This window comes from Trachypithecus francoisi, unplaced genomic scaffold (genome assembly GCF_009764315.1).
Source record: "Trachypithecus francoisi isolate TF-2019V2 unplaced genomic scaffold, Tfra_2.0 Lachesis_group15, whole genome shotgun sequence".
Classification (NCBI taxonomy): domain Eukaryota; kingdom Metazoa; phylum Chordata; class Mammalia; order Primates; family Cercopithecidae; genus Trachypithecus; species Trachypithecus francoisi.
The window spans coordinates 69,012,978-69,036,784 of record NW_022681460.1 but is presented as its reverse complement, the minus strand read 5'-3'; the positions used below and the strand labels follow the sequence as shown (position 1 = coordinate 69,036,784).

The window sequence follows — 23,807 nt, the reverse complement described above, 5'->3', positions numbered from 1 at the left end:
TTTCTAGTGAAAGAGTACTCTGGTTTATTGTTTCAAAATATAAACTACTCTCAGTATTCCTGGCCAGGAAGCTTATTGCTTTCAAAAAAGAGAATCAAAAGGCAATCTCCAACAGCCTGTATCTGTAAGCTTTATAGCCTATTGGGCAATCTAATAATTGAATCCGAAAGAATGTGTATTTTCTATTTATGTTCTTTTTCAAATTTAAGCTAGATTGCCTTACCATAAAAATAATATATGCATGTTATTTTTAAAATAAAATAAACCCATGCAATACAAAAGGGCATAACATAAAATGTAAAAGCCTCCATTTCTTCCTGGGCCCCATTAACCTGAGTTCAAACACTTGAGGGTAGCCACCACCAAAGCGGGCTTTGTCATCATTCAGAATTTCTAGTGTACATACAACACACTTAGGATAAGACATAAACTCTTAGTCCTTTTCGTCCTCGAAGAAGTAGTAATTTTTATCTATTATTTATATTACTCTATTAGAATGCAAGCCCCTGAAGACTGAGTTTTGTCCATTTTTGCCTGTTTCGTCCCTTGCACTATCCCTAGTTAGATCCCATACGCACAGTAAGCACCCCACAATATTAGCTGAATGAGTAAATGAAAGGATACACATAAGCTACTCCTATTATTATTACCCTTATTTATTAATTGCCAACAACTCTGTTCAGGTGTTTGCTTGCTTCTATTATCTGCCTGGACCTGATCAAGAAAGAGCTTAAAGAGGTTTGTGTGTATAGAAGTTAAGAGAAAAGCCGTTATTCTATTATGTGTCTTAAAATTCAAAGAAAAGCTATAAAAATATATGATACCAAGAGTTCCCATTTCCACTCAAATGTATTGAGTTTGCTTCCATAGCAACGCATCACAAGCAGCATCACATTGTGTGGCCTCCTCTGAGGTTGCTCTCTCATTGGGCAGGGATCATTGCATCTCTAGCACCAGCGGGAGATGTCAATAAGTGTTTATTGAATGAATGCATGAACATGCCACACCAGCGACCTCAGGTATGTGTAAATCCCAATGGCATCCTGGCCTGCTATGTGGGCAAGATTCTGAGGCTGTGTTCAGGTTCAACGAGAAAGTTTTGTGATCTTTTATCAATGTTCCACATAGACACAGGAAGAGAAAGTGGTAGCACAGGAGCCACAGAGTCGCCGCCTCTTTGCTGTTCATGTGTGTTATGTGGATAACTCCAGAGCAGACGCTGGGGTGGTTCGAACATTGTTTTCTGAACAAGTGGCTGTGCTACTGCTCCATAGTGTTATACATAAAAACACTTTCGCACATTCCCTGGATAGTCACGGAATATGAATTTTGCCAAAACATCTGCCCATTATACTTCAACCTCCCCTCCTAAAGCCAACAGCCCCACAGCCCAGCACACTGAGAATGTCTGAAATAGCAGACATGGCTTCGATCTCATATTCTTGCCTACTAGAAGAGAACACAATTATTCTGTGAGTAAATGTCATATGGAAGCTGAAAATTCCTTGCAGGCACGTCTCAAGCTGAATACGCCCGAAAACGCCCGTTGATTCCCTTGTTGTGGTTGCACAGGCAGTTGGCTGTGGCAATCACTTCCTTGCAGCTTGCTCCCTGAGGCTGTGTTTCCGGCCCAATTCCCTTCTCTGGGTCTTCAGCTGTGAAGGTTTCCTGGACCCACCTAACGTTGCCTAACCCCGTGTTATGGATTATCTACTGCTCTGAATTTGAGCCCTTTGATTATTTTCCAACTGACCACCCACACCCACCAAGTTCTAATGGAAAATAAATGGAAAAAAAAAAAAAAAACCTATCAGTTGTTTATGTTTATTTCTCTTTGCATGTTACCGTGTTCTCTTTCTCTATATGTTTTTTTCCCTTCAGGTTGCCACTTTTGTTCTCACTTAAAGTAACCATTACTCTATCCCTACTTCCCCTGTGGTTCAAAGCAAAATCTGTTGGCTCGTACTGTGCCCCTGCCCCTGGCCCGCACCAAATTCTCTCTCTCCTTTTTCTCTATCAATTAACAGAAACCTGTTTGAAATAATGGATGGTACAAATCATGTGGTAATTTTGTGTTCCCCTGCTGCAAAGAAGTAGATAGAGTATATACCTAATACCAGTGGAATTAAATATTTTATGCTAAAGATTTAAGTGCAAATGAAATATCCACAATTATAGAAATGAAAGAATAAAGAAACAGCACAGTTTTGTGTGAGCTTGTGTGTTCACCAAAGCTCTACTCATTTCCACTTTGTTCTTCAAGGATAATTTATAGGACTGGTAGATTTTACATTACATTTCTGAGAATTAAGAATTTCAATGAATCAGAGAATGACAGTCAGTTTTGATTTATTTTGTTTTGCTTTTGTTTTGAATAGTGTGGGCTTTTTCATGAGTTGCCTGTAACTCTTTATAATTCTGATTTCTATATTATAATAGTGTGTTACACCTGTCTCAATAAGCTCAAAATAGTCATGCTACTGTTGTTTAGAGTAATTATAAATTATAAACTTAGATCCATATGACAGAAAACAAATAATCTCATCATAAATCATAAAAGGAAAAATACAGAACAACCTTGCTGAATTCAATTGAAGATCTTGCTCACAAAGAAAATCTGTTTCTGAATAATGTTTAAACGAGATTCATAAAAATGTGCAATCATAAGGAGGAGGTATTTGTGAAAAAGTTTTAAGCTTTTCAGGGAACATCCTATAGTACAATGTTATTGACTAGAATTGCTTTCTTCCAATTCTTTAAAGTAAAGTGATGTCTAATATGGTGCAAAAGAAAAATATCTCAAAATACTCTTAAATTTAGTTAAATACATATATCATATTTATTATATATATACCACACAGCTGGTTGTTGGCACAGCTAGGAATTCTAATGGAAATTAAATTCCATCAAGGGCATTTGAATGGGGAAAATAATAATATACAGTAGTACTGCTTTCATATCTTTACTTGTGTCTCTGATAGAGGGCTGTATTATGTTTTTTCTATATTAATATGTAATTATATAATATATAATAAATATAATATACATATTTATTATATATTTATTATATCATATGAAATATAATATATTTGACTAAATGTATTTATTATATATAAAACATATATATACATAATTTAAATATCTTCATATATTTTCTGTGATAATTAGAAATTTGGCTTCAGTACTTATATGTTGAGTGTGTTATGTAAAATTTTATAAATTTGGGATATTTAGGAAAATAAAAGAAATGACACTTTGAAATGTGTGGAGGAAGAGAGCACTTACTGGGCATCACATGTGCCTAAAGAGGGACTGATTCCTGCCAGAGAACACAACACAAGGGACAGAGCAGCAAGGAGAGCTATCTGCACGTAGCTCACTATTCAAGGCCATTCCCGTTTCCTTCTACATCAGGAATGGTGGGGAGGAGAGATTCAGAAATGTTTCCTCCCACTTTAGATCACAGAAATTCATAATTATTAATATTAAGACTTCATAATGTTAGACATTAGTGACCCTAAATTACCACCTCTCTTCAAAAATACATAAGTGGGTAGAAGAAGAAAAAGCATACACACAGAAAAAAATAAAGATCATACATACCAATACATTAAAGTAGTTAGTTCTGGGTGTTGAAATTATTTGTAATTTTACTTTATCACTTGTATTTTAATATCTAAAAACAAGCTTTAATGAAAAATAGGTAAATGGGAAGTTTTAAATGAGCACATACAATTTTAATCAGGAAAAATATGGTACTTTTAAATTTTATAAATAAGAAAATTCTGGAGAGATCTAGAAGTTTAATTATTCTAATTATAATTGCTTGAGTGCTATTATGTCCATCTTACTCTACTTAGTAGTTTTCATTCATTCTTCTCAATTCTCACAAAATCTCTTGGAAGTAGTTATTACCATCCCAGTTTTATAGATGAAGAAATGAGCCTTAGATGCTATGAATAATTTGCCTAAGTTTGCATAGCTAGGAAGGAGCAGAGTGAAAGTTCTAATATAAGTCTGATTTACTCCAAAGCCCAGAATCTTCCACTGTATTATGCAAGCTTTTTAGATACTCTAACAAGTTGTATTATCATAATAGTACTGGTGGTAGTGGTGATACTGATGGTACTGGTAGTAACTGCTAACATTTATGTCCAAGAAGGGCTTTACATATATTGACCCCATTAATCTTCCCAATAAACTTATGCAGTAGGTGTTATTACTACAGCATTGTCGTTTTACAGATGAGGGAACTGGGATACAGACAGTTTAAGAAACTTGCCCAGTTAGTGGCTGGTACAGCTAAGAATCTAATGGAAATTAAATTCCATCTAAGGCTTTGAATGGAGAAAAATAACAGTATACAATAGTACTGGTTTCATATCTTTATGATGTCTCTGAGAGATGTCTTTATCTATATTACTTTAGTGAGCACAAAAGTAATATAAAGACATCTATCAGATATATATGACCCATATTATGTTTTTCCCTACATTAATGGGTAACTATTAACATTCTAGTGGAAAACTAGATAAAAACATTAATATCTGAAATTAACATAGTAGTTTAATTCATGAAATAGAATAATGTAAATATGTAGAATTGGATAATGGTGCAAAATTAATAATATGAATGAACAAGCAACAAAATGGTATTATCATTATTATGTATTCCAAAGAAAAAATAAGTCTTCAGAAATAATTACATTTTCTTTCCTGATATCACATTTGAAAATTTTATGTGTGAATGACTAGCTGCTAAAATCAAATTACACTTTGGATTACATAGTATGTTTGTTACTGAAAAGCAGCAAAGAAATTCAGAGTTAAATTGTATTTAAAATGAAGTAGGAAAATTTTCTATTTGAAAGAATATTTTGTCAGGCAACCTTCTTGAAAGTCAAGCAGCTTTCAAATTCAGAATAATTAAGTCTTTAATGTCATGTTTATAAATATTTAGTCAATTTGATTAAAGCATGCCAATATGTCAGCTGCTATGTATCAATTATGTATACAACTCAAAATCTCCCCGCTCTAATTTGAAGTGTATGATATATTTCACACATCAGTTACTGCATACATAGAAAAATTCAGTTACTAATGTCTTTAATTTATCCACTTAGCTTACTTTGGTTTTTTTGCAACCTCCTCCTCCTGGCTGAAGGGATTCTTATGCCTCATCCTCCCAATTAGCTAGGATTACAGATGTGCACCACCATGCCTGGCTAATTTTTGTGTTTTCAGTAGAGGTGAGGTTTCACCGTGTTGGCCAGGCTAATCTCAAATTCCTGGTCTCAAGCAATCCAGTCGCCCTGGCCTCACCAAATTGCTGAGATTATAGGCATGAGCCACCATGCTCAGCCAGCTTACTTTTAAAATATAAAACTCTGTATCAAGAATAAATTGGTTAAGAGTTTTCTGTTGTTGTTTTTTATTAGTACACTGATGACCTAAGTTAAATTTGATATTCATCCTGAAGTCAATGTTGCCCCACTTACTTATTTAAACCCAACATTTAATTTATATGAAAAATACAATATATAATTTTTTTCAAAATTTCATGTTTTTGTAACCCATGATAAGAAAGAATAAGACCTGAAATATGGCTATGTGCAACTTAGGATATTTCTATTATAAATGTTTAGAAAGCTTGGTCTCTGGTTAACATGTGGCAACAGTGCCACCTTTAGTATATTTTAATATCTAAGTTTTGGTAAAAATTGCTTACTGAGATGGTTCATGGTCACTTAAGACAATAGAAGGCTAGAGAACCTTGAGCAGATAGTACTTAGTGATGTCACCTGCCTTCATGTATAATTAATGGTGTTGTGATTTTAAATTCCTTTTGCCAATATGTTACATTTTTGTGTTGCTGGCCTGTGTCTTTGAAGTTGTAATCTATTTGTGAAAACAAATATAAACTTGTCATTCTCAAAAATATTTGGTTTCAAATCTCATTCAATTTTATTAGCAGTATTATGACACTATTCCTTTAACTGTAATTAATATTGTACTGTTATTAACTTGGCACAATGAATGCATGGTGCAGTCAATTCAAGGTCTTTGAGGAAACCAAACATTATTAGATACATGTTATATGTATATTATTTATATATAGACTTTTCTATTTATATTTATCAAGTATGACTGTACTAGATAAATGTATACTTTGTTCTAAACAAGTATTCTAGCTTAGAAATATGTAAATTTTCAAATTCCAATCAGATTTTATTTCTGAGATATAAACCTAAGCACTCACTTTTAATCATAAAAACAAAAGCGAATTTTTACAACTTTTATATGTTTTGTTATCCACTGAAGATTTCTGTCTACTGTGTTCTGGATATATGCAGGATACTGTAAGAGGAGACCTAAAGGCATAATGTTAATGGCCTTTAGAGTTTATTTCATCAACAAGTACTCCCTGAGCACTTCCTCTCTTCCAGGGGTATATTAATTTATTCCAATGGTCATTTCCTCTAGAGGTCTTCTGATTACATAAATATGCAATGTGAAGTAACATGTTTCATAATTCTTGGATTAGTAGAATGGTTTTTTCTTGCATCTTACTGCTATATGTACTCCCAACACATACATATTTCCTGTAAAGCTTTACGTGCTAAAGTTAAACAATCTGATAATGAGTGTATATTATTAGTTCAACATTATACTAGATGAAATTAGGAATTTAAAATGAGGCATATAATGATGTTCTGGCCTTCAAAGAACTTAAAATTTATGTGAGAAAAGGTAACCCTAAATAATGCCATTAAAAATTTTGGAAATTATTTTATTCTATATATTAAGAATGTAAAGAAGAAGGATGACACATGCCGCTGTGTGCCTGACACTTTAGTAGGTACTTTGTGTATGTAAAATTTAATATTATATATGTTAACTTTGGTGGAATCAAATACACCTAAATGTATTACTCAAACACTGAAAACTATGTGTAGTAAGACAAGAAAGCCCCAGAAATGCTTCATAGGGCAGCTTGAGATTCAATTTCTACTGACATTTGTTAAGCATTTAAAAAACCCAGTGGGTGTATGATACCAGATATGATCCTATTTTAAATGCTCTATATTGATTATTTTAAGCTCTCTGGGTATGGTGCTAGTATCTCCATTACACAGAGAAGGAAACTTAGACTCAAAGGATGGAACAAACCTACAAAAGTTAACCTATTTAGCAGCTGAACCAGAATTCACCTCCAGGTCATTTGACTATTGGACCAAAGGATTTTCCCCACAGCAAGACTTCTCAGCAGCTGGGATTGTCAGCAGAAGGGCAAGTTTCCACTCTTATAGAGTTCTCACAGTCCCTTTGCAGTCTGGTAGGGTGGTCTGTCCCCCAGTTTGAAAGTAGCTAATAACTGGGCACCAAGCAATGTATAAATATGGGCTATTTACAATTACTGTTTTACACTGCTCATGGGGTGACTTACGAGACTCCAGTTTTGAAAGGGACTGATAGGTTCTTTGAACTTGTATTTGAATACATATTCAACTCTTATCAGTTGGGAGACTTGAGTAAATTATACAACTTCTCTGAATATACCCTGCTGGGATGCTTGAGACTTAAAAGAGAAAGAAACACAGTAAAGATTGAATAAATATTATTTAAATAATAAATAAATACATTATTTAAATATTTTCCCCTCACCACTTCCATATTAAATTGTTAGAAAAGGTTAATAAAGCATAAGGCTCATGTTCTTCATGTTGGGGAAAGGTAATTATACTCTTCTAAAAGTAAACCAGTGGTTCTCAAAGTGTGATCCTTGGATCAGCTGCCTCAGCACCATCTGGAAACTTGTGAAAAATGTACATTTTGAGGCCCTATCACAGACCTAGCAAATCAGAAACTTTAGTGTTGGTGCCCAGAAATCTGTTCTACGGTAAGCCCTTCAAGTGATTCTGACACAGGCTAAAGTTTGAGAAGTGCTCTTGTAAGGGTACTTTCGGCTTCTTTGAACCTTGTCATTGGCATACTTCCCTTCAGCCCATCCCTTTGTAGCACTTCTCTGACAAAAGGGAAAAATGTACAGACTTCTTAAAGCAGTGTTTCTCAAAAGTACAACCTACAGGCCACTTGTAACAGAATCACGCGAGGTAAATTTTAAACTGTAGATTTCTATGCCCCTCACTGGACTACAGAGTTGGAATCTCTGAGGGGTGGACCTCAAGGTGTGCATTTTACAGGTTATCTGTATGATTTCTACACTCACCAACGTTGTGAATTGTTTTGTTACAATAAGCAAAGCATTAGCAGCAATATTTTGTGACAACAAACACAGCATTATTAGATACAGACTTGTCTGTCAGCACAAAGTGAAAATAATGAGTTATTCTAGCTCAGTTTTTATGAGATTGTCTTATCTAAAAATGGGCCACAAAGAGAGCTCTAAAATTCTGTTAATCCCGCACTCTATTGGCATTGAGAGTTCTAGGACCTGGATTTTCTTGGGACCAGAAGCTGAGGTGGTAGCTGTGGCCAGTGAGGGTGGTTGAAGACTGGTTACCTCATATTTGGGTTAGAATCTGAGGAGACTGAAAAGAAGCAGCACTGAGTTTGCTTTTCTGTGAAGGCAGTGTTTCTGCCACCCTAAAGTTTATGGCTGACAAAAGATGTAAAAGAATGTATGAGAAAAAGTGTTCTCTGTAGCCTCTCCTACTTTCTATCTTGGGTTTCTGAGAAAAGTTGATTTTACTATGTGCTTTTTATAAAAATCTTTGTTTTTATTTCTTTTTTTCTTCTTCTCCTGATGTTGTTTCTAAATCTCTAATTTTAAGCCTTATCCCTTCCTCTCATTTAGATAACCTTATTCTCTTTCTGTTAACTTTTTACTCACTTTTAAATCAGTCAATATTCATTTTTCCTACCCATCACAAGCAAGAGCTGAACTGCTTAGAATGCAATCTCACCTTCCTCCACGGAGTGCTCTGTAATTCTATGCACTTGTGACAAGGCCTCCAGGCTATATGAATTTTTCCACTGTTCCAGGACCCTATCTCAGAAAAACAGCATGCACAGATCCTCAGAAGGTTTGGATAGAAAATAAATCCTGGAGAATGTCAGTGAAAATGGCAGGGTAACAACTCCGAAAATTAGTAACTCCATAAAAGCAATGAAAAACCTGGCAAAAAATTATGACAGTCAACTTTTTCAGAACTCTGGAAGCTTACAAAAGTCTGCAACAACTGAGGATTGTTTGTTCAAGGAAAAAACAGTTGGATTTCTGTAAGAGTAGGAAACTTTATGACATTTTAACTTGTCCTATTCCTCAGCTCAGCAGTAGCTTTGGAAAAACAACAACAACAACAACAACAAAAAAAAACAGCCAATATTCCCGGCACATATTGGCAGATGCCAGAAGAAGTAAAATGGAGTTGGATTTATTTCAAGGTCTTATTCCCAAAGACTTGTCATTATTTGACTTGTGTGATAATTTCCTGGAAGACTGCACTTACAAAGCTGAATGAAAACTACTGATTGTGCAGAGCTTTCTCCACAAAATGATAGATAAGTCTGAGATTATGCAGTCTGAGGATATAGAATGAAGAAAAAGGAAGAGATCTTCAGAGACCTGTGGGACACCATCACACACACCAGCATATACATAATGGGAACTCCAGAAGGAGAAGAAAAAGAGAAAGCAGCAGAAAGTCTATTTGAACTAACAATGGCTGAAAATGTCCAGATTTGATGGGAAACATTAATTGGCACATTCAAGAAGTTAAATAAACTCCAAATGGGACAAATTCAAAGAGACCCAGAACTAGACACCTCATAATTAAACTCTCTAAAGAGAAAAACAAGGAATCTCAAAAGCAGAAAGGGAAAAGTGGCTCATCACATACAAGGGATTCTAAATAACATTAACAGCAAATTTTTACATCAACATCTAGAGAGACCAGAAGCCAGTGAGAAGGCATATTCAAAGAACTGCAAATAAAATTATCAACCAAGAATATTCTATCCGGAAAAGCTGTTCTTCAAAATAAAGGAGAAATTAAGATATCCCAGGAAAACAACTGAAAATATTTTTCAATTTGTTTAGAAAACAAACCTGCCCTACAAAAGTACTAGAGGAAGGTCTTCCAGCTTAAAAAAAAAAAAAAAAAGACACTAGGCAGTAACTTGAATCTGCATGAAGAAATAAAGTGCACCAGTAAAACTACATAGATAAATATGAAAGTCGATGTAAATGTGTTTTTTTCTTATAACTTTTTGTATTCTCCTGATTTAAAAGAAAACAGCTTAAAGCAATGATCATAAGTCTGTGTTGATGGCTCAATATGTGTAAAGATGAAATTTGTAATAACAACATAAAAGGAGACAAAAATATGTGAACAAAGTTTTTGTACACTATTGAAATTAAATTGGTATTAATTCAAACTAGATTATTATAAATTAAGATTTTAATTATAATCCCCAAGCAACCACTAAGAAACTAACCCCAAACAAACAAAAAACAAAGGAATTAAAATGGTACAGCAGTAAACAGTAGTGGAGGAATTGAGAAATAAAAAAAGACAAGGTGTAGTGTGTAAGAAATAATAAAAAGACAGACATAAGTCCTATCTTATTAATAATTATTTTAAATGTAAGTTAAATAAACTCTCAAGTTAAAAGGCAGAGAATGGCTGAATGGCCAACAAACACATGACCTAATTATATGCTCTCTGTAAACAACATGCTTCAGTTTCAAAAATGCAAATAGTTTGAGAGCAAAAATATGGAAAAAACAATACCATAAAAAGAATAGCCAGAAGAGACCTGGGGTGGCTATACTAATACCAGACAAAATAGGGTCTAAAATGAAAAATGATAATAGAGACAAAAAAGGATACTTTAAAATAGTAAAAGAGTACTTCATCAAGCAATATAGCAATTATAAACATACATAAACCTAACAACAGAATTCTAAATATTTACATGAAACAAAAACTGACAGAATTGAAATAAGAAATAGACAATTCAATAATAATAGTTGTAAACTTTAATACCCCAATTTTAATAATAAGTAGACAAACTAAACAGAAAATTAGCAAGGAAATAGAAAGCTTGAAGAACTCTGTAAACTAATTTGACATAACAGATACCTATAGAATACTCCACTCAACAACAGCAGAATACACATTCTTCTCAAGGGTACATGGAACATTCTGCAATATAGACCATATATAAATCAATAAATCAAGTCTAAATAAAAGTAAAACTACAGAAATCATACAAATATATTTTCTGGTCACAATTGAAAGGAAGTAGAAAGCAATAAGAAATTAATTGGAGAATTTCACAAATATGTGAAAATTAGACATCATACTCTCTTAACCAATGGATCAGAGAAGAAATCACAAGAGAAATTAAGAAATTCTTAGAAATGAATTTTTAAAAACACCAGAGGATGCAGTAAAAGTAGTGTTGAGAGAAATATATAGCTACAAATGCTTGTATTATAAAGACGTAAGATCACAAATCAGCAACTTATCTTCCATCTTAAAAAAACTAGAAAACTAGAAAAAGAAAAGATAACTGTGTCTAAACCAATCAGAGGTAAGGGAATAATAAAGATTAGAGCAGAGATAAATGAATTCCATATTGTATCACAAGTACTAGCTAACACAATTATGCAATAAATGAAATAAATGGCATCTGTATTATAAATAAATTGTATAGTCGTGATGGTTACACAGTCTTATAAATGTACCAAAGCCCACGGGTTTGTCCACATCAATGGTGAGTGTATGGTATATGAATTATATGTAGATTTTGTGAAAAGGAGTCAGACTTTTATAAAAATCTGTGTGTTTAAAAAAATACAAATCTATTAGCTTAACCATGTTTCCCTGAGTTGATTTCCTTGTGCCCTGTGAAACTATTTTATTGTTATATTATGACTCATCATTTTTTATTTTTATGTCTCTCTAGCTTATGGTGAAAGACATGAGGAGTTAATTACCTTAGGAAGCCCAGACTCCCACACTATTAGTGAGGGGCAAAAATCTTCAGTAACTTCCAAAATAACAAGGAAAGGCAAAGAAAAGTTTTCTGAGAAAGAAAAGACAGCCAAAGAGAAACAAGTACCTCGCTTTGAGCCTCAGGTGGGTGTGGAGTTTTTTTTGTTTTGTTTTGTTTTGTTTTTTTGAGTTACTTAATGATTTTAGGTTCATTGGATTCTTATTTGTCTATCTCATCTGAACACAAAAATGTGAAACATCCTTTCTCCCTGATTCCAGAAACCATCTAGACACCTTGAGGACATTCCTTGGACACCTTCCCCAAGCTCCCTTTTCTAGTTCAGTATCAAAAACCATCACTTAAACCTTTAGTATGTAGAACAGCCTTCATGGCACTTGGGTTTCTAAGATAAATATGATTCAGTACCAACCCTAAAAGAATTCACAGTCTAATAATGGAGGAGACTGAAGGTAAACTGAGAATTATAATGTTGAATGTTGTATGTGCAGTGGTAGAAAGGATAGGTTCTAATACAGCCTCTTTCAGGAGGAACTGAGTTCTGAATTGAGTTAATAAGTAAAGACATGATGAGGCGAAAACTCAGTCTGGTTTTTTTAAGCACTGAAGTATGAGAGATGAGGCTGGAGGGGTCAGTAAGGGTCAGCTGGAAAAGGGCATTAAAGCTTCATTGGAAGACTGGGACTCTATACACAGTCCAGAGGTTATGAGTCTAAACTCCTTCAGGGCCAGTTAGAAAATTCCAAAGATTAGGAGTAAGGAAGAGGATGTGGATGGCAAACTTGAGGAGTGCAAGCACAGGCCTAAAGATTTTCAAGTTATCTAAAAACAGTGCACTCTAAACAAAATACCTATGAGTACAAAATCTTCCCACCATTTATGCCTAGTTTAAGCAGGACTGGAACTTAGGGTATTTAAGAAACACATTAACATGATCAGATTTACATTTCAGATACCCTCGTGGCTTTTAAGGGTGTGGACTTAAAGGAGAAAAGACTGCAGAGGAAGAGAATTCAAGAAAATACTTCAGTAATCTAAGCAAAAGAGTGCAAAGTGTGTCAGGAACAGGAAAAAAGAAAGGAAGGATGGGACAGATCAAGAACTATCTAGAAAACAGAAGGTGGGGTGCAGTTATTAATCCAAAGTGGGTGTTAAAGAACAAGAAGGAGTTTCCAGTAGGAAACTCTCAGGTTTCCAGCAGGACTAGCTAAGTAAGATGTCAATACCGTTAGGAAAATAGACAATAAAGGAAAATTAACAAATAAGAAGAGATGATGACTTGTTGTTTCAGACTCCAGGAATGGTTCCTAAAGATTTCAAAGATTTTATCTCTTAGCTGAAGTCTACCCTGAAGTAAATAAGATTAACCCAATCCATAGATTCCTACAAGAAGACCTCCCTTAGTACCTTCACAGTGCTCCCTTTCCTAATCAAATCTTGATCCCAGAAAAATCTGATAAATTCATCTATTAAGAAATTTAAAAAATAATAAAAGCTAATGTACCCTGTGTTAAAAGGAGGAAATAAAATAATTTCAAATTGTAAAAGTCAATTCTCACCAGAATATTAGGGAAATATTGTAGAAAGCAAGGTCATTTTGGTAACACTGAAATCAAACTGCAGGTGGAAACTGTATTCAGTGGTTATATCAATCCACTCTTCCCAACTGCATTATTTATCAGTGATAATTGACATAGTCTCGACCTTATGTAAATTTCTATGTAACCACATTAGTTTCAAGCCTCTGTTCCCAGCCTATGGTCCATTCCATACAGGTGATCCCATGAGACATTAAAATGTTGTCAATTTTCATAACGACTATATAGCAAGTATATACAGACCTGGAAATGATCAACTATCCTGCTCTCATTTTTGTGAAGAGATGCTATGAGTGAACATGATTACAATTTATAAATTAGTGTGTACAGTTTTTAAGTAAAATTTGCATACATGAAATGCACAAATCACAGTTGTAACATTCAGTGAGTTTTGATCAATGTATTCACCATGTAATTCATGCCCCTATCAAGATATAAATTACAGATTATTTCCATAAGCTCAGGAATTATCTCAAACTTCTTTGCATTCCATTTTCTAATTCTCACACCTCATCTCCTGGTAACAACTGATCTTTCAGTCACCATAGATTAGTCTTGCCTAAATTGCTCTAGAATTTTATACAAATGACATACAAGATGATGTACCCTTTTGTGCTTAACTTCTTTATCAAAGTATAATATCTGTCTGTGGTGTATATCGGTAGTTTATTACTTTTTAATATTAAGCAGAACCCAATTATATGACTATATTACAATTTGTTTATCCATTCCTTGATTGATAGACATATATGTTGGCTTTTTGTGTGTATTATGAATAAGACTGCAATGAACATTTTTGTACAAGTCTTTTGTGAATATATGTTTTCATTTATCTCCAGGAAATACCTGATAGTGAAATTATGTATCATAAGGTAAAATATAGACCCTTTTGAAAGGAGGAAAGCATGCAACCCACAGGTTTTTATTTTACTTTATCAGATACCCACTGTTCACCCTCAACAAGAAGACCCAAATAAGCCCTACTGGATTTTGAGGTTGGTCACTGAACACAGTGAATCAGAATTATTTGAAGTGAAAAAGGATACAGAACGAGCAGATGAAATCCGAGCCATGAAACAAGCATGGGAGACAACTGAGCCAGGAAGAGCAATCAAGGTCATCTGACTTCAAAAAGCTGTCACCTTTTACTTTTCCTCCTTAGGCATGCCCTGAAAAAAATAGTCATGCTGATAAAAACCATATAGCCTGTCCTTTAGTAATGGTATCTGAAATTTTATCAGACAGACATTGAATAACCACATTGTAAAATGTTACCCTCCTGATTACCCAAAGGACTTGCAAAAACAAAGCACATGGTGGTACCAATTATACGCCCACACTATGGGTTACCTCATTCTTTCACATAGCCCTGGCTATCTGCATGTCTGCTCTTAACACCCCCAAGTAAGAAAGCATTCAAATGTTTAATATGTGCTTTACTACACTTTGCATAGCCTTAGATGGATTAAAAACCATGCGCTGCCCCCTTGTGGAATATACACACCTAGTCTTTAGTGTCTAAAGACACTAGAGAGTGTCTGACCTATCTCCTATAAAAGTGATTGCCACAGTGACACTGTTACCATGTAAGGGCTTCGTGTCACAATTCGGGGTTATTGGGGCAGATGAAAAAGATTCAGGAACTGCTGCATCTAAGATAGTATGCCCAGAAACGTATTCTTTTTAGGGCTGCTTCTTCATCTATTCTCAAAAATAACTGTCAAAATCATGGATGATTCAGAATTTGAGTTTATCTGATAATGAAGAAGAGCTGGCCTGCTTCATTTAGAATGCCCTATTTAATTCACATTTTCCTGTTTCATTTTTCCATTGAATACCATTAACATGTATTACCTGTACTGGTTGTTGCTTTTGAAGAGCTTTTAAAAAGCTGCTCATGTTTGTTCTTTAGGCTTCTCAGGCTCGTCTGCATTACCTTAGCGGGTTCATTAAGAAAACATCTGATGCTGAGAGTCCACCTATATCTGAAAGCCAAACTAAACCAAAGGAAGAAGGTCAGTGGATCCTGCCCCAGCTGCCTCAGAGCACAGAGCTGTGACTGGCACTTCTTAAAAAATAATCAGTGGGTTGTGCTTGGTAAAAAGGAGACATTTCAGAATCTCATTCCTTGAGGATCATAAAAAGTTGCACAATTTCAGATAACTATATGAACAGTGCTTCAATTTTCAAATCACTTTCACACATTTTCCCATTTAAGTCCTACATCTCCCCCATCACACACACTGTGCAAGGAGATGCGATTTTCTCCACTTAACAAATGATAAAACCAGAAAGAATGATGCAACCTAGTTAGAAAGTAGCAGTATAAAACTTGAAGATAGGTTTATTACTATAAATCTGGCACCTTTCTAATAATAATAATAAACAATAACAAAAAGAAGTCACACATCAACCCATTTAAGTATATATTATATTATTATTCCAATTTATCAATAAGCACACAGGCACCAGAGACCATCAGTAATATTCTAAGTTCAGAGCCAGAGACAGAATTGGCCTGCAGACAGGCCCTTCATAATGCCAGTGTCTTCTCACAGCCACTTGACCGATTGCATTATCGCCACACTGAGGTGTCCATGGAGGCAGAAGGCATTCACATCCCAAATCATGCTTTTCCATTTGTATATATTCAGGAATGTAATTCAATAATTGTTATAAAAATAGTATCTCTTAACTTTTCATATGAACAGTGTGAATAGCAAATACCATCCTAATTCTGTTATCCTGGGATAGGCAAAGCATTTTACATTTATTAGCTCACTTTAACCTATAGCAACTATGAGCTATGTATTACTTACTCTTGTCATCTTAGAGATAAAGAGATCAAAGCTCAGAGAGCCACCTTATCTTTCCTAAGTCATCCATCTCAAAAGTGATGAAGTTGGGATTTGAATATTTCTAACTCCTCAAGTACTCACTCCTCTACTGGAGTCTAATGTAATGCTAGGAAAACAAACGTGAATAGGATTCAGTTCTTGTCCTTTAGGCTATAGATTTATTACTTTTTATATTTTGTTTTAATGTATATGTATAAAATATTACACTGAATACATTAAAAATGACCAAAAGACTTTATTCCAGACTACTGAAGTAGGGGAGAAAGGTTGAATTCCACTGTAGGTACAACAGGAACAAGTGGGGATTTAAAACCAACGGTACAGGTGAGGGAGTAGTTGGTAAATTACTAAGAGGAACTTGGTTAGACGTCAAGGGTCAGGAAAGAGGAACTTGATTAGGTATCAAGGGTGGAAGGATTCTGGATAAACTGACTTAGCAGGATTTTTTGCTAAAACTGGGGTCACCAGGCCAAGGACAAGGCCTAGTTGAGAACAGGACTCAGAGAGCCTGATCCTGTCATAGAACACACATACAATAAAAGCCACCAATTGTAACTGTATGGCTTGATTAATTTTTGCATGTGAATACTCAGTAGCCACTGTTTAGATCAAGATTAGAAAAACTTACCACATACTGAAAGTCCTGCTCATTTGTTTCCAAGTCATTTCCTCCCTCAAGGTAACAACTTGTTCGACCCCCGTCACCATCAAATAATTTTACCTATTCTTGAATTTCAATTTAGACTCATATGTACCCTGTATGTCTCACTATTTAGTTATTTTATTTCTTACTGTGCCTGGAATAGTAAGCTACATTTTATAAGAAATTTGTCGATGTTATGTAAGTTCAACTTACTGGAATAAGTTTCCTTTTTACCTCTTGTTTTTTCTCCTCAATCTTCTCAAGTCTTGCTCTAGGGATACATCAACTTTAATAATATTTTTAGGAAATCGACCTTTGACTACTGAATATCTGCCTTTTATTTCAACATTTCTTCATGCCCTTAAGTACTTTCCTATCGCCCCCTTTCATTCAATGCAAAACATAACATGAATTTGGTCACTTGCAACTGATAAATAGGAAAATAATGTCTATATATAATGTGGAAATTGTGGTAGGTTTTACAGTTTTTCCTAGGCTAGGGATCTGTAACACTGAATAGACTCAGAGTATCAAGAAAAAATTTCCCAGCTTTACGACGTCACAAGAGAGAGCTCTGTTCAGCTCTATTTTAAGACAATTTTAAATAAAGATCTATCCATTATGAACCATTGTCAGCATAGGGCTAGTTGTACTTCCTGCAGGGCCCACCTTCACAGCAGCCCCAATAATTCGAATATCCCATTTCCATTTATGTTGTCCCAACTTCTAAAAGCCTCTATTATGTGACATTTTAATACATGGAGGCAGTTTCCAGACACACTTTCTGCCTGGGTCAGCCTTCTAGGGTGACAGTCATTACTTTTGCTAGTGCTCTGGTTAGAAGTTATAGAGCTTTTGAGTCATCTGCTCTAAATCTGTGCTCCCATCATCAAGCCCTGTTACTCTTTAAATGTGATTTCATGGAATGCAAGCTTTTTCAGTAATGCACATGTCTTGTTGTAGTAGAAACAGCTGCAAGTGGTGTAAAAGAGCCAAACTCAAAGAATTCTGCCGGTTCAGAGAGCAGGGAGATGACACAAACAGGATCAGGGAGTGTGGCGTGGAAGAAGTGGCAACTGACCAGGGGCTTGAGGGATGTGGCAAAATCCACGAGTAGCGAAAGTGGAGGAGCATCTTTACCAGGGAAGGAAGAGCGCGAACAGAGCACACGGAAGGAAAACATTAGTAAGTATTGCTGTCATTGGTAAGATAAACATGTATTTTCAAATAAAAATTGTGGAAAGGATTTTAACGGAAACCTAAGTGATGGCTAGGGCTATAAAAGTAGAAAAGATGTCTTTTCGATTTGTAGATTTTCATTTTGCTTAACAGTTGGGAATTTGCTCAAGGACCTGATTACAAAATATTAACCAAAAGATAAAAGCAAGCAAAAGCCCCCTGCACACACAAATTTGCAGGTATATTTTTTTCTGTGTATAGGCTTTCTGTGTCTACAAATGCTAAAAATAAAATGCCAGCATTTACACGTACACTTGTCGTTAAACACAGATTTTTTTGTGTGTTACTCTAGCATGCTACATGATAGATTTCCTTTTTACCTTTAATAACAAATTTTAAGAATATAGTTTTTTAAATGTTGAAAATGAGCAATTTTCAGTGGTGCACAAGTCACCCTGATTTGATTCATTTCTATGTGGATTCATATCTGTTCACTAAACTGAACTAAATCCCTGATCAAAGGAAAATGCCTTTCCACACTCCTAGTTTCCATGAATTCCTAAGCAACTCCTCAACTCCTCCTATCTTAAAGGGAACAAAATGTCCTGTTAATGTATTTGGAGAGAATAAATGAGGTTCTTCCTTCAGGTGTGAGCACTACCTAGGCTGTGCTGGAACAGTCAGTCAGCTTCAGGTGCTCATGACCCATTTGTCTCTCACATCAAGCCACATCCTCCTATTAAACCTGGATCAGTAGTATAATCTCACTCTCTATTTTTCTATGTGTTTTGAACCCAGGCAGCAAAGAAGGAAATCTTAATAAGAAGTATTCTCAGAAAAGCCAACAATGGTTCTTTTCTCAAAATTGCTAAACCATTCTGAAAATTTTAAAATTAAGAAGTGTTTAAAGCTAAAGCATGTCCTTAAGTGATTTCCATACTAAGAGGAAAATTCCAAAATTCAAAGGAATCTTTTACTATACTAACAGGAGATTCTGATATTTTTTAAACAATATATTGAAAGTATATGCCCATTCAATAGGTAATAGCTCACATGATGGTAGCAGTAAAACTTATTAGAACACATTCCATTTAATATTAATATTTAATTTGTAGAGTAATTTTTCCATCTCTTATCTCACTTGAGATTACATAAATTAGAGAAAGCATATATTGCTATCTCCACTTCTAAAATGACAGGATTTGCAAATGACTCACCCAAGAGCAGGAAACTGACGCAGTTTGGGTAGAACTTGGATTTAAACCCAGCTCTTTGGTCTCCATCTATTGTGATCTCTAACTGAACACAAACATTTCCCCATCCTTAGTTAATTTGGAGATCTATAAAATAGAAAAATGTAGCCAAAACAATGCAACTTAAATTCTGATATCAAATTGCTTACTTATGTGCTAACAAAGTAATCCTTTTTGAAATTTTATTTTTAATTAGCAAATAATTATATATATTTATGGGGTACAATGGGATGTTTTGATACATGTATAGGTTATGGAATGATCAAATCAAGCTAATAAATGTATCCATTACCTAATATACTTATTATTTCCTTGTGGTGAGATCATTTAATATCCACTCTGTTAGCCATTTTGAAACATCCAATACACTGTTAGCTGTGTTCACCAAGCTGTGCAACAGAACACCAGAACCTATTCCTGCTAGCTAACTGAAACTAACTGTACCCTTTGACAAACATTTTCCCTTTCCTTGTCCACTACACTATGACCCCCCCAGCCTCTGGTAACCACTATCCTAATATCTGTATGTTCAACATTTTAGATTCCACATATAAATGAGACCATGCCATATTTGTCTTTCCGTGGCTGGCTTTTTTACTTAGTATCTTGTCCTCCAGGTTTGTCCATAACGTTGCAAATAACAGAATTTTCTGTTTGTTAAAGACTAAATAGTATTCCATTGTGTCTACATACCACATTTTGAAAAATCCGTTCATCTTTTGATGGGTACTTTGATCATTTCCATATGTTGGCTGTTGTGAATAATGTGATGCACATACAAGTACAGACACCTCTTTCACGTACTTGTATTAATTCCTTTGGATATATACCCACAAGCAGGATTGCTGGATCATGTGGTAATTCTACTTTTAGTTTTTCGAATAATCTCCATACTGGTTTTTCAAATGGCTTGTAATAATTCCCAGTACCACCAAGTGTACCTGAGTTTCCTTTTATCCACACTCTCACCAATGCTTGTTATCTCTCATCTTTTTTTTTTTTTTTTTGGAGACGGAGTTTCGCTCTGTCGCCCGGACTGGAGTGTAGTGGCCGGATCTCAGCTCACTGCAAGCTCTGCCTCCCGGGTTTACACCATTCTCCTGCCTCAGCCTCCCGAGTAGCTGGGACTACAGGCGCCCGCCACCTCGCCCGGCTAGTTTTTTTTTTTTGTATTTTTTAGAAGAGACGGGGTTTCACCGTGTTAGCCAGGATGGTCTCAATCTCCTGACCTCGTGATCCACCCATCTCGGCCTCCCAAAGTGCTGGGATTACAGGCTTGAGCCACCGCGCCCGGCCTCTCATCTTTTTTATAACAGCCAATGTAACAGGTATGAGGTAGTATCTCATTGTGGTTTTAATGTGCATTTTTCTGATGACTGGAGATGTTGATCATCTTTTTATATACATGTTGGTCATTTGTATCTCTTCTTTTAAGTAATATCTATTCAGGTTCTTTACCCATTTTTTAATCTAGTTATTTGCTTTCTTATTATTGAGTAGCTTAAGTTCCTTGTATATATTGAATATTAGCCTTTTATCCAATGCATGATTTCTGAATATTTTAACTCAACCCATGGGTTGACTCATCACTTTTCATTGTTTCATTTGTACAACAAAGGTTTTTAGTTTGGTACAGCCCCACTTGTCTATTTTTACTTTTGTTTCTGTGTTCTTAGGGTCATTTTCAAAGAAAATATTGCCCACACTAATATCATGGGCTGTTTCTCCTGTTTTTCTCCTAGTAGTTTTATAGTTTCTGGACTTATGTTTAAGTTTTTAATCTATTTTGAATTTTTTTTTTGGTTTTTGTTTTATTTTTAGAGAGGTTGGAGTACAGTGGCTCAATCATGGCTCACTGCAGCCTCAGCCTCCTAGGCTCAATTGATCTGCCCACCTCAGCCTCCTGAGTAGCTGAGACTATAAGCACATGCCACTATTTCTGGTAAATATTTTATTTTTTATAGAGATGAGGTCTCACTATGTTGCCCAGGCTAGTCTCAAATTCCTGGGCTCAAAGAATTCTCCAGCCTCAGCCTCCTAAAGTTCTGGGTTTACAGGCATGAGCCACCCTGGCCTGAGTTGATTCTTGCATAAAGGTCCATTTTACTTCTTTTGTATGTGAATATCAGGTTTTCCAAACACCATTTATTGAAGAGATCTCCGTTTCCCATTGTGTGTTCTGTTCCATTTGTTTTCAGTTTAGTTTTTATTTTGAGACAGGGCCTTGCTCAGTCACCCAAACTGGAGTTCAGTGGCACAGTAACAGCTCAGTGCAGCCTCAACGTCCTGGGCTCAAGCAATTCTCCCAGCTCAGCTTCCTAAGTACTTGAGACTACAGGCATGTGCCACCACACCTTGCTATTTTTTTTTTTTTATTTTTGTAGAGATGAAGTCTTACCATATTGCCCAGGCTGTTATTGAATTCCTGGGCTCAAGCTATCCTCCCACCTTGGTTTCCCAAAGTGCTAGGATGACAGGCGTGAGCCACCACACTCAGCCTCTATTCCATCTGTTGATGTATCTGTTTTTGTGCCAGCACCATGTTGTTTTGATTAGTATAGCTTTGTAATGTATTTTGAAGTCTGGTGATGTCTCCCTCTTTGTTATTTTTGGTCCAGATAGCTTTGACTATATAGGGCCTTTGGGGGTTCCATACAAATTTTAGGAATGTTTTTGTCTACTTCTCTGGAGAATGACATTAGAATTTTGGTAGGGATTGCATTGAATTTGTGGAATGCATTGAGTGGCATGGACATTTTAACATTAATTCTTCCAGTCTATGAACACAGGATATTTTTCTATTTATTTATGTTACCTTCAATTTCTTTCATCAATATTTTCTCCAAGGCTGCACCAACCTCCACTCATGCAGTCCACACTGTGCTCTGAAACTAATACGGTAATTTTTAAATTAAGAAAATTGACTGTAATCATGATTCATCAGTTTATACCAGCCCAGGAGCAGTCACAGAATGGACTTCTTTTTTACCCAGAGTCCCAGACCAGTATTGTAAGGCATGGAAGTTCATGCCCCAGTTTCAGCTCATCTGTTCCTAATCTATTCACACCTTTGTCCATCAGAGTCTTTGGACATGTGCAATAAAGTCTACATAGTTGTGAGCAGGTATACTTTTGCATAGAGAGGAGAAATAAGAACAGAGAGGAAAGATAAAAGTCAGCAGGAAAGGAGGACCTAGACCAAGCAGCCTATCTCCAAGCACAAAATATCTGCAAGACATTTCTCAAACACTTGAAAACATTTATTATCATTTTAATGTTTGCATGCCACTGTGTCCAGAGTTGGTTCCTTCTGGTGGGTTCATGGTCTCCCTGACTTCAAGAATGAAGCCACGGACCTTCGCAGTGAGTGTTACAACTTTTAAAGATGTCATGGATCCAAAGAGTGAGTGGTAGCAAGGTTTATTGTGAGAGCAAAAGAACAAACCTTCCCCAGCATGGAAGGGAACTCAAGCGGGTTGCTGCTGCTGGCTGAGGTGGCCAACCTTTATTCCCTTATTTGTCCCCTCCCATGTTCCGTTTCTGCCCTACCAAAGTGCCCTTTTCTCAGTCCTCCCTGAGATTGGCTACTTTTAGACTCCTGATGATTGGTGCATTTTACAGAGTGCTGATTGGTGCATTTTACAGAGTGCTGATTGGTGCATTTTACAGAGTGTTGATTGGTGCACTCTATGGAGTGCTGATTGGGGCATTTTACAAAGCACTGATTGGTGCATTTTACAATCCTCTTGCTAGCTACAGGACACTGATTGCTACGTTTTTACAGCGTGCTGATTGGTGCATTTTACAATACTCTTCTGTGACAGAAAAGCTCTCCAAGTCCCCACTTGACCCAGGAAGTCCAGCTGGCTTCACCTCTTGATCCCCCGTCTAAACAGGACACCCCAACTGCTTTTGGGAATTGGGTGATGACTGCTCTAGCTACTTCCTGCTGGATGGGGGCAAAGAAGGGGCCCTGCAGTTGTAGTGTCCTCCAGAGGGGAGCTCTCTTGGCCAGTCAAAGGGACAGTGGGTCGGTCCAGGGGTCCTTAGTAGAAGTTGTGAGTTGAGCTTATTTGGGGTTCCATTTGTAAAACCATCTGTAGCTTGATGGCCTTGATCCCAGAGGAAACAAATTTGACAAGGAGGCTAAAAATACAGGGCCTGAAGGTGAGTAATAGCAAGATGGCTGTTGCAGGAACTAGAAAGGGGAGAAGCCATGTCCCCCAACTCCAGAAGCTGGTATAAGAGTTTGAAAGGTGTTGTCTGATTTCAGAAGCCTTTTCCTGTAAATG

General features: G+C 35.9%; 1 protein-coding gene and 1 long non-coding RNA gene across 2 annotated transcripts in view; one reads left to right on the top strand and one right to left on the bottom strand.

Annotated features, from left to right (window-relative positions):
- The window catches only part of ADGB (androglobin), a 245,122-nt gene that overhangs the window by 201,786 nt on the left and 19,529 nt on the right, over positions 1-23,807 (top strand). Inside the window, exons 30-33 of the mRNA XM_033235138.1 lie at positions 11,937-12,109; positions 14,522-14,698; positions 15,495-15,597; positions 18,047-18,268. Coding sequence (XP_033091029.1) covers positions 11,937-12,109; positions 14,522-14,698; positions 15,495-15,597; positions 18,047-18,268 — 675 coding nt within the window. The remainder of the gene's footprint in view (positions 1-11,936; positions 12,110-14,521; positions 14,699-15,494; positions 15,598-18,046; positions 18,269-23,807) is intronic.
- LOC117097318 lies at positions 14,670-19,596 on the bottom strand. Its single transcript, XR_004442918.1, has 3 exons — positions 19,480-19,596; positions 15,437-15,579; positions 14,670-14,751 (listed from the first exon to the last, which is right to left on the bottom strand). It is a non-coding gene; the product is annotated as an uncharacterized LOC117097318 (long non-coding RNA).